The sequence below is a fragment of the Lutjanus erythropterus genome, chromosome 1 (assembly GCF_056507025.1).
Source record: "Lutjanus erythropterus isolate fLutEry1 chromosome 1, fLutEry1.hap2, whole genome shotgun sequence".
Lineage (NCBI taxonomy): Eukaryota > Metazoa > Chordata > Actinopteri > Lutjaniformes > Lutjanidae > Lutjanus > Lutjanus erythropterus.
This window is the reverse complement of record NC_139317.1, coordinates 24,849,686-24,862,367: the sequence shown is the minus strand read 5'-3', so window position 1 is coordinate 24,862,367 and position 12,682 is coordinate 24,849,686. Positions and strand designations below refer to the sequence as shown.

General features: G+C 35.1%; 1 protein-coding gene across 2 annotated transcripts in view; it reads right to left on the bottom strand.

Moving 5' to 3' along the window:
- Nucleotides 1–11,442: 11,442 nt before the first annotated feature.
- Nucleotides 11,443–12,682, bottom strand: part of prtga (protogenin homolog a (Gallus gallus)) — a 33,720-nt gene continuing 32,480 nt past the window's right edge. Inside the window, exons 18-19 of one of the 2 annotated variants that reach the window (XM_084717976.1) lie at nucleotides 12,319–12,432; nucleotides 11,443–11,889 (exon numbers count right to left, since the gene is read on the bottom strand). In XM_084717976.1, coding sequence (XP_084574102.1) covers nucleotides 11,455–11,889; nucleotides 12,319–12,432 — 549 coding nt within the window. In that variant the 3' untranslated portion in view covers nucleotides 11,443–11,454. The remainder of the gene's footprint in view (nucleotides 11,890–12,318; nucleotides 12,433–12,682) is intronic. The other variant, XM_084717984.1, reaches the window with a different exon arrangement.

Genomic DNA, 12,682 nt, shown 5'->3' with positions numbered 1-12,682 from the left:
GATACTGGCTCAGTAAACAAAACAATTGAACAGTGTTAGAAGAAGAAATGCACATGAAGAAGAAAAAGTAGAAGAAATGGCGGTTGCTGTTGTGGACAAGGTTGTCAGAAAATGCCACGAAATAGAACAAGTTTATCGCCAAGGAATTTGGTTTGAAGGGTTTTGATTGATTGAATAGGAAGCCCTATAGCCATACACATGGCAAGCCGCTCCTACCACCCACTTGCTCCCGCCTCCCACTTTTACAGATATCTGCAATGTCATTTCGCCTTGTCAAAATCCCAATACAAGATATCTGCAATTACATTCTGACTAGGTAGATTGCAGGTAAAAGATATCTCCAATTCGAGATATCTCTAATCAAAATCCATTCCAAGATATCCACAACCCCATTATAGATATCTACATCTGAATTATGACTATCCATAATCCCAGCTAGAGATATCTGCAACATAATTTTGACTAGTCGTAGTTCCAACTCAAGATATCTATAATGTAATTCTGGCTAGGTAAAACTCATTTTAAGATATCTCGAAAAACAAAGCAGATATCCTGAATTAAGGGCATTTGGAGATATCTTTAAATGGAATTAGGGATATCCATAATTCAGATGTAGATATCTTTAAATGGAATTAGGGATATCCATAATTCAGATGTAGATATCTGCAATGCGAGTTGTGGATATCTGCAATTTAATTACGGATATCTGTAATGACAAACCCCATACACATGAATGGGGAAAGTGATGTCATTTGTCCTAGTAAAAATTACATTGTGGATATCTGAAATGATAATTGTGTATAGGAAGAATTACTTTGTGGATATCTGAAATGTTATTTTTGAATAGGAAGAAATTAATTACAGATATCTGCAATACATATCCAGCCTATCTATTAAATGTTAAAACGGCTTGCCATAGGTAGATTGCAGGTAAAAGATATCTCCAATTCGAGATATCTCTAATCAAAATCCATTCCAAGATATCCACAACCCGATTATAGATATCTACATCTGAATTATGACTATCCATAATCCCAGCTAGAGATATCTACAACATAATTTTGACTAGTCGTAATTCCAACTCAAGATATCTATAATGTAATTCTGGCTTAAATTATGGATATCTGTAATGACAAACCCCATACACATGAATGGGAAAAGTGATGTCATTTGTCCTAGTAAAAATTACATTGTGGATATCTGAAATGATAATTGTGTATAGGAAGAATTACTTTGTGGATATCTGAAATGTTATTTTTGAATAGGAAGAAATGAATTACAGATATCTGCAATACATATCCAGCCTAGCTATTAAATGTTAAAACGGCTTGCCATAAACAAACTGGTTGACTGTTAATGAGTTATGTTGCTCAACTGGTCGGCAGAGTTTTCAGTAAATCTAAATACCTGTGACTTAGGGTGACTTACAATGACTTAGGGTGCAACCACTGACGTAAACGAAACTAAAGATCTTAGATTAGAGACAGATGTATCCATTGATAATTTAAGGGCATTTTCTTGAGAGGCCACTTCACTAGCTGTTGTTTTATTGTGGATTTTTGTTTAATATATTGTGATTGGCTGCTACCTTGGTTGGGTCTCTCGTGAAAAAAAAAAAATAAGCTCAGTGGGACATCCTTATTAAATAAAGGTAAAATTAAATAAATAAATGATCTATATATAGTCAATGGGTTTACATCAAAACCACAACTTTATATCTGAAAATGCTCAGAATTACGATATTTTATTAGAATTATCCCTTGAAGTTAAGAGTAAACCCTGGTGAAAACAAAATTTACCCAGAAAGCACCCCAGCCCTTAAGAGAGGTCCAAAATTGAAAAACTTGGCAGCAGGGATGACTTTTATCAAGGCCTAAGAGTTGCTTGGTTCACATGAATTAACAGTAGAGGTCAGTGTTGTCAAGGTTATGCCAATTGTGTGTGTGTGTGTGTGTGTGTGTGTGTGTGTGTGTGTGTGTGTTGGGTCATCATTACTGAAATGTGCTTGTGCTTTGCTTATAGTTTTACATAATGGAAAACACTCATGCAGCAATTAGGTAACTTGAATTTTAGAACAAATAAAGCAGCAAAAGGTCATTCAGACTGTGTGTAGTTCTGTATATAAGACATGTTTAACACTAATGTGACACTGACTGTTGTACATTATCGTCAGTGTAGCACAGCTACCTAAGACTTACTTGTATCATGCATGCTTATGGGCAATTTCTTTAATAAGCCACACACTTCAAAATGCACATTGTGTGTGTAAACGTAAACAGTGTGCCAGTTTTTGGTTTATTCAGATGTTGCAGTAAAAAGTATTTATTTTTGAAAGAAGTGCTATAAAATATAATGTGGTTTTATGTTAAATTTGCAACAGTATTCAGATTCAGAACTAAACACTGCAATATCACAGAGTGAAAATACTATAATATAATAATAACATTTAGTAATATATAATAAGTAATAATACTATATATTGCAAGTCCTGCACTGAAATTTGTATGTAACAATCCAAAAATATTAGCAAGACATGTCAAGTAAAAGTACACAAGTTATGTATCTTACTTTAATTTTATAATATAAAAAGTGTAAGAATATATAGTTCATTATTATTGCTGATACATTTCTGTGTAAGCAGCATTTCAGTGTTGTAGCCGGTCAAGCTTGTGCTATTACATACACTGTTTAATCTAAGTATAGCAGTGCATCATAATTAATCAGCTTATGTTTTGTATGTAAAATTGCAAACCTGGAAAAATGACTAAAGCTGACAAACTGTAAACTGTAGCAGTGGTGGAATGGAGTATTTTGTTTTCATCTCACTTCATACTTGTTTCTTTCCATGGATCCCTTAAATGCAGTGGTGGAGTGTAACAAAGTATATTTACTCAAGTACTGTACTTAAGTACAAATTTGAGGTATTTGTATTTTACTTGAGGATTTTCTTTTCATGTCACATTTACTCCACTACACTACAGAGGGACTTCACAAATTAAGATTTTTGCATATGAAACACGAAGAGCTTATGAAATATAATGTTTTGTTATAATTTAAACTACCCAACAGTACATACAGTTAGGCAATTAAACAATTAGTTGATAGAAAATTAATCAGCAGCTATTAAAATAAGGAGTTAAATAAAGTGTGAACTGTTGGTTTGTCAAAACAAACATGATGAAGATGTCACTTTGGACTGCAGGTAATTATGATGGTATTTATTACTGTTTTCTGAATCTTTACAAAACAAATCAAATCAATCAATTAATGGAGAAAACTGATTTAGCCATAATGAAAATAGTCATTAGTTGTAGCCCTATATAAGTTAAAAACTTAAAATAACAACAGTAAAATGCTGTAATAATATTCCAGTGACATACAGTAAAATAGCATAACACACACACACACACACACACACACACACACACACACACACACACACACACACACACACACACACACACACACACACACACACACACACACACTGTTTTCTGTTTTTGTTGCCATTGAATTCCAAACTTAAATTTCAGTGTGCACCAAACTCTGAAAAAGGAGCATTTGTTTGTGAAAGTTTGAAGCAATAATGTTGAAGAAAATCCACTTAAAACTGTCAAAGTAATAGTATAGAAATAGTAGTATGAAGCCCCCAAGGTTTATTATAGTGACATCTTATAAAACAAACACCAAAAATACTTAATTGTACCATATCAGGATGTACATTTGATGAAATATCAAATCAAACATCATACCACATTAAATATCAATTTCAAGCACAACAAAGCAATAAAAGAAACAGAAAAAACAACATATACAAAGGGGTATCATGTTAAAAACAACAACAACAAAGGTGTTAAACAAATCAAGTTTTTATTTTATTTTATTTTTTTATTTATATTTTGAATGCTGTATTTTTTTTTTAATCAATTTAATATATATAAATATAATATAAATTCAAGGTGGTCCATGCATGCCTAATTCCTCAGGAGCCTTCTCCAGATGTACACAGTGATGTAAGTGTTGACCTGCAGTAATTTTCAGCAGTAGAATTTGTGATGATATTTTGTGCTTGTTCAGAAGCATGTTTTTTGTTTTTGACACCACCACAATTGAGAGAAACTTTGGAAGGATCTGCTTGAAAAAAGTCTACATTTGTGTATATAAAAATGACCTATAATCAAAATATTTTTACATAAAAATCTACATACAATTTTTTTTTTTGTAGAGAACACCAAATATTACAATATCATATTCAAAAACAGGTATTACATTCTTTGTAACCAACCACTTGTGTATTCTTTCATAAAAGATCTGAACAATATTACAGTTCTTATACTATTATTGTCAGCTGGAAATTAAGATTTCTTTTTCATACATCATTATATAAGGTGTAATAGTGAATTTCATTGACTACAAATTATGAGATTTTGATAAAATGTTTTAGTTTCATACCCGCCAAACTGGAAAACAACTTTTCTGCCAAAATTTTAAAAAAGAAGAAAAGGTAGAAGGAGAATATAAGTGCCTTGAGACTACTTGATTTACTTGAATTATATTTTATTTAAATCTACTTTGAATTTAATTAATACATTTATTTATTCATTTATTCTTTTTCTTAATTACTCTAATTGATTTCTAATAATTTTATTTATTATTTATTTATATTTGGGTTTGTTTTCTGTGATTTATTTTAGGCTGTTTGGCTTTATTGTTAGATGCGTTTTTTTTTTTTTAAATGATACTGCCTATTTGTTGAAGATGTTGAATAAAAGGTTGGAACAGTAGCATTAAAAACATGAAGACGATGCTTTGGCGCCATCCGGTGGTCAAAAATGTGCGTTACAGCTACCAATGCATTTCCGATCCTCCATTATTTATTGATTTCTATATTTCTTTGCTTCTTTATGTATATCTATTCACAACTTTATTTGCCTTTTTGGGTTGGATATTACTTATGTTGTGTTCTGCTTCTCTTATTGTTGTTTTTGACTGTGAACCGTCACATTATCATCATGGCTGAGCTGACTGTGGTCCTTGAACACAACGGAAAATCTATATTTAACAGCATTTACTTCATGGATGTTGACAATTCCAACTTTCTGCTGTTAGCGTTTGAGTTTAGCAAATAGGAAAGAAGCTCGTGCAACTCTCAACCAATCAGATTCCAGTTCCAATGGACCGAACTTCATAAAGCGCCTTTCTACAAAGTGATTTAAATTAATGCCCTTTACTCACCCATTAACACACACACATTAATATATTTGGGAAACAAATAGGCATCAAAAATAACATATGTAACTTTAAATGTGATAATTATAAATGTTTACTCCTTATATGTTTAGGACATAGGTAAGCACCAAACCAACATATGTATTTCTCTAATGTTTTTATGACACTGTTATTGTGATGATAAATACTGAAATATTAATATTAAACATCTGTGTTTATCTTGAAACGTAGATGTGACAGGTGGGTTTTCTGAATAAAGAGCACAGACATTTACATTTAACTGATTTTGATTAATCATTTTGATATTCAGTGACTGATGAACATATGTACATACATATATCTGAACATATATACATATATCTATCTGTACGGGGGCATTGATGAACATATATTAGGGGTGCAACGGGTCGCAGTCTACAGTTCGGCATGCATGTGATCCGCGGACCACATGTGAGCATCATAGTTTTACTGTCACTGTTACTTCTGTATAAGTACACAGCTCCTCTCTGCTCACCGGTGCAGCTCTGTCTCACCCCGTCTGTGACACAGTGCTGATTGATCATGACTTCTAACCAATCAGATGTGCTGCTGTAGGCGGGACATTGAGCCAGACTACAGAGCGTAGTTGTGTATTATACTGTACAGTGTATAATGATCTAATATATGTATAGTATATACATAGTACAGCACTGTATAAGTTTGAAGTTTTTAATATTATTACCATTATCGTTACTATTATCATTATTATTACATTACATAACTATGGTGATAATTACAGACAGGCAAAGATCAAAGACAAGTGCATTTTTAAAATAATTTAACCCTAATCCTCTTGCCACATCCAATATGGCGACGTATGATTCAGCGCTCAATGCAGCGTCTACGTGTATATGTCTATGGTTACAGCAATGTTATCAGAGAAAACAGCTGCGCAGTACAAAAAACACATCAATAACACAAGGCCCAGGGGTAAAAAGCAAACCGGAAGCGGAAAAAACAGTATGTCTATGTGAGTTTGTGTTTCCCAGTCAGGGTGGGAGTCTGGGAGAAGAAGAGGATGAAGGAGAAGAGTACTGAACAGATGTTTTCCCGTGCATTGATCTGTTTTGTTCTTTCATGGCACTACTGTTACTCTTTACTTGTTTTCTGTTACTTTTACAGTGTATGTAAGTGTTAGTACTTTTAGATAAGTAAAAAACCTGAATACTTCTTCAACAACTGAGTAGAAATATAAAATACTTAAGGACAGATCTAGAACTTAAAGTTTCACTGTGCAGATATGTACTGTATGATTCACATGTATATTTTCAGTGTTCTTGTCTGGAGGATCATTCAAGAGGATGAACAAGTTGAATTGTGGATAAAATGGTTAAACATTAAACTTTTTGCAGCAGCATAAAGCTAAAGCAGTGAATCAATGTTTCATGTGTCCTATTTTGATTTTAACCAGCACAAGAACTGAAATCATGTTCACTCAAGCCATATTGCAATTTTTTGTACTTTTATTTAAACTGAGAATCAGACTTTTTCATAATTATTCACTGTCTAAAATCTCCTAACTAAACATTTTTGGCAAAAAACAACTTGCGAGTGATTTTGCTGACAAAGACAAACTTGACAAAATATAACAAAACATTAACAGAAAATATCAGAAAACATATAATAATTACAAAACGGTACATTCAATTTTTCAAGACTTGAAACCTGCTTTCTCTTTGAGGAGGAGCAGCTGTGGGTTCCCCTGAGTTTGACTGTAAATGGCCCACAGCGCTCCTCCCCACAACACAACATTACTGCATAAGGGAGAACAAACAGCAAAGTCAGACTACACGCAGACGACTCAGTGTTTTATCCCTGTAAATTCACATGCTTGGACAGGAACGTAATTCCAACATAACACCATTCATGAGATGACAGCTTGTTTGATAGTGGTACATCTTTACCTCAATCTTACAGACATTAATGACTCAAGTATATTGCATCTGGACCAATCACATGACCATGAAAGACGTAAAAACCAGAGGTAGCACTTATGTGCTATATGAGCTACAGAAGGCCCAAATCACAACCTGAGTTTAATTACCACAAGTTGTACACAGCTGCAGTTTTTGGGAGGTAGAAGGTCAGTATCTACTGATAATAGTGTTCTGGGTTCAGGAAATAAGCCTGAGTGCTATTTTCAAATTCTGAATTGAGCCCTTAAATCTCTACTAATACGGGATATTTGAATACATTATTATCAAGTGGAAATAATAGAAATGCGTATCCTTCTTTTACTTTACAAATGCAGGTTAAACATGACTACGTTGAAAGACAACAGGCAAAAGGAAAGAGGAAAACTTGATTTTGTGGAAATACATGATTAAGAAAAAGTCGAACATTTTCATCCTGCTGTCTCATAGTGTAACACATTATACAGTCATAAAAAGAGTATGAAAACACTGAAAATGACAACATTTCACACAAACATAGGATGCTTTTAAACTGATCTCTTGCCAATATGCAACGGTGACCATTAAGAGGGTAAAAAAAAATCTTTGGTTTACATTGTTTGCTTTTCAAAAGAAAGTTAAACTGATTGTGTCACTTTTCATCCCAAAAATTTCCCATGATTGAATCCTGCGCAGAATCCTCTGATTAAAAATACAGTAATGTGAAAACATTTGTGCACCCACTGACCTTTCTACAATCTTTGTTATGAAATAATATTTGTAAAAACTTCACATGTACTGTTAGGAGAAAAATATTTTGTGTGGGGAAATATGTGAGGAAGTCTCGCAAGGTGAAAAGTCAGTGGGTGCACATTTACACATCGCTGCACTGTTGCAACACAGACTTCTAATCAATATAATATACTGTATTTAACTCTTATAATTTTCTCCTACAATGTACACGCATCGGTTTACAACAGTTTTCGAGGAACTCTGCAATAGGATCATTTGGCCCATGTGCATAAAATTTTATTATTAATTGTCACTCCATCGTCATTAAAGGTATAGTTCAGATGTTTTGAAACAGAGTTGTATGCGGTACTTATCCATAGCCAGTGTGTTACCTATAGGCCGTCAACAGTTTGTAGAAACAGCAGGAATACCAGTGTTGGAAGCTAAGCAATGTATTTCTGTGTACAGACTCACCAACAAAACCGATTTTAGCCAGCAAAATGCCAACAAAATGAGTATCAGTTTAAGTGTACGATCTATTTAGAATATTTTCACCGCTTTTCCTTGTAGATGGAAAATTGCAGTTACATAGGACAAATATTGCTCTCTCCAAAGACACCAAACTAGATTACCAAAAACATTAATTTTTACCTTGCAGAACACATGAGCTGCTGGTCTACCAGTGCCTCATCTGTTTGTGTTATTGTGTGACTTGTGTAAATCAAAATGTTTTACAATTTTGACATCACACAATAACACAAACAAACTCTTGTCTTCTGTAAGGTAAAATGACTGCTTTTGGCTTTGAAAATAAAAATATTTGGCTTATATAACGGCAGTTTCCCATTGGAAAAGACTGTCTGATGTCAGGATAAAGTGCTGAAAATATTCTAAATATAACATACACTTGATTGGTTTAAGTGTGCTAAGTTGCTAATATGCATTTTGCTGCTGACCCTGTCCACAACAATACATTACTTGGGTTCCTATGTCAGTTCTTCTGTTGCTTTTGGAAACTGAGGCGATGCTGACCACCATCTCCTGTAGGTAATACTTCATACAACCCCATGTCAAAAAATCTGACCTGTCCCTTTAAGTGCCAGTGTATCTTGCTGGCACTTCCAGAGTTTTAACCTGCAACCATCTTCACTCTTTTTGTCGCAGGTCAAGGCCACTAATGTGCAAGGCTTTTGTTTGAGGAGCAGCATCTCATCAACTCATCTCAAAGGCCGCGTTTCATCTTTGGTCTAATGTGTTTCGATTATTTCACATTCCTCAGTAACCTTCTGCCAGAGATTAGTTGAGAGACTAAAATAAACTCAGGTAGCAAACAACTCTTTGGGTTATAGCATGACAGTCACCGCTGCACATTGGCCGATTATACAAAACTACTTGGCAGACAAGTGCTAATCTTTATCTACTCTACAGCAAAGCAAAAACAAAAAAACAAAAAAATAAAAAAAAACTACTTGGAGCAAAAGTAACTACAATGTGTACTCAATAGTACATTATCTTCTAACAAAAATATAGATTTTTTTAAAATGGTGTTCATTCAATTCTTCACTTTCATCTCTGATTAAAACACTTCCATTGCTTTTACTACAATCATTCTTCACGTGTTGCATCCTCATGTGGAGCTTCTCTCTCAGAAAGATTAGGCTTCTGTTTCTGAGCATCTGAGGGACACCTTCCCACATTAAGGCCAATTTATAAAGCTTTTCTGTACCGACATGCCACTGCAAGCACTTCTGGTGTGAATCTTTACACTAATAAAAAAGGAAGAAGTCAATAAACAATAGAGTCTGTTGCAAAAACAGACGTTACAGGACCTGAGGAAAACTACAGAAGGGGTTTCCATCTGTGGGGAGGGCAGCACAAACGTCTGAGCTACTGGCACACACTGTCGGAGATAATACATTCATAGCACATTCTATTAGGCAATTACACACTACAACAGCTTAGTACTGAGAAGATACCCTGTCAGTTCAGCATGTAACACTACATGACTTTTCAAATGTACTAAACCTTGTTCCCTGAGTTTAGGAAAACAATAAGACAATAAAATAAATTCTTAAACGAGGTAGTATAAAACAGGAATAGCAAGGGCAGCTGCACATACAAAACAAAGGCAGACATTCATTATCTTTTTAAACCATTACTCAATAATGGACAAAATGAACAAAAAAATATTATTAATACTGGCTCAGTACCTCAGCGACATCTGAGGAGATAAATAAGAAACTGTTCGTGTGTTTTCCATCCTTCAGTCCACACATAACAGGTGGAGCGAGAGGAGAAAGCCGCAGCGCCCTTACCATCCATAAATCAGAACAAAGTAAGAGAAAAATACATAATGGGATGACAATCAGAAATAAAAGTCATCAGGAAGTATCAAATGTAATGTAACTGAAGCAGCCCATCACATAACGTAGGTATAAGTAGTTATTAAATATACAGTGGAAGTTTGCCCTGAGGTAAACCGAGGTAGATAATCAGTGAAAAGGACTCACACTTCCCTTTCGCTCCAGTGATAAACTCTCTTAAATAATGTCAGAAATGTCACTTTTGTCACATTTTTGACAGGCTTTTTAAACATTCATGGTGGGTGAGATTTTTTTTTTCAAAAACATACACACACAAATAAAGGGAAAATAAAAAAAAACGACATTCATTGAATGAAAAGAAAGAAGTAAAAGAAATCAAACTAAACCATCCTGCCAACATCTTACACTGTTAGAGGCATCTGTTGGCTTCCTGTTCATTGTGTCTTGGACCAAAAGAGGATAAAGGTTAAAAAAAAGTCTCTCACTTTTTTCTTTACACCTCTCTCTCACACTTACATTCAGGACTGTCGTACACTTGCAACAGAAAATACCTGCTAGAGAGTTATGTGGATGAATACTAGTCAAATCTATTCTTAGTTTGACTTCTTGAGTCAGAGAATATCTGGAGATTTTTCTCTTGGTGGCAACTACATAGTTAAAGAATTAGCTTGACATTTTGCTCTCTAGACAAGAGTTTGATGAGAAAATTTATACCACTCTCAAATCTGTTGGATCAATGTAAAACTACAGCCAGCAGTCAGTTAGCTTAGCTTAGCACAAAGACTGGGAGAAAACAGTCAGCCTGGCTCTGTCCAAAAGTAACAAAATTCTACGACAGCACCTCTAAAGCTCACTAATTGTCACGTTTTTGCTTTGTGATCATACATGCGGTTTATGTATAGATCTTACAAACAAGATAGAACCTGATAACTATTAAGCTTTAAAGTTGTTGATAAACAAATTTTGTTCTTTTGAAAAGAGCTAGGCCAACTAACTCTCTGCCAGGAGGCAAAAAGGTCTATTTCTCAAAATGTTAAACTATTCCTTTAATTTTTCTGTGCCCTCACTGACATGAAGTGTAAATAAACAAATGCTCAGCTGTTTTTCAGTGTCAGTAAAGTTGGACTTTTTTGCAAGTATACCACTGCCTTCACACCCATACACACGTACAGATATTTACGTACACACACACACACACACACACACACACACACGGACACACAAACACGCACACAGCCTCACACACACTCAGGCACATCCCTGCACACTTGGAGGGAAAGTGCAGACTGAGAACTGCTCTGCCCTTCATGATGACAGCAGCTGTTCTCCACAGACTTTGTTAATTTCAGGTCAGTCTGACTTTCCTCCACCAGCTCACTCGGCTCTTCAACAGGGCCACCACAGTCTGAGCCACTGCTGTCCTCCGCCGTCAGAGATGGTGGGCGGCTGCTGGGACCAGACGACAGGTTGGTCATCTCGGTCTCATCATGAGAATAACGACCCGAGTCACTGGTAGCATGGCTGCCCTCACTGTTGGAGGATCCCTCCGTGTCACTGGGACGCCAGAGCAGAGCCTGCATAGCGGTGGGCTGGTCTGGAGACATGGCCAGTTCCTCTTCAAAGGTCAACACTGTGGAACATGGCTGGTAGGAGGCAGTGCCATGTCTTGTATTCTACAGCAGAGGAAATATGGCTTCAGTTAGTCTGAGGGTTTATGTCTTGACTGTGTAGTTGCAGATAGCAGCACCCTATCTTGATGTCACAAAATCTTATTTTGCATTCGCATGCTATCATCCAAATTAAAAGTAGCTTTAGAAGTGTTCTTGTACAATTTTCCAAGTTCCAAGAGGTTTACAGCCTTTAATGCAGTTCCTGAAAGCCCGACTTAGATGAAATTATAAGGTTAAATTAGGGACCTTCTTTCTTCTTCTAATTTGCATTTAGGTTTAGGTTACAAATCCTAAAGGTAAGAGCTGGCTGAGGTATGGATCTGCAATCTTTGATACTGCGTTAGCAACGAATTGTGGGGAATTTATTTTCCTGCCAGTTTACAAATTGCTAACGACAATTTCACAAGTTGGACAAATGGTTCTTAATCTTACCTGCACTGGTTTACTGTCCTTTTTCACATTACTGCTGAAGGAAAACCACTTCTCTTTCATCTCCGTGGAAGGCTGAACAGGGCCAAGAGAATTTATAATGAGATTTGTTCCACCCTATAATTGAAAAAAAGACCTTTAAGTATTAAAAAGTATGATTGAAAGTGAATTTCCAGTAGCTTGCAAATACATTTCATGTGGTTCTGATTACATGAAGGACTGAACAGTTGTTTAACAATTAGATTCCATTTTTATAATTAGTATCTATATGTACAATTTAATGCATGTAAAACATGATTATATATTATGCTATACTATATTACATTACATTATTAGGTCATTTATTCATCCCTTTCACCTTTACTCT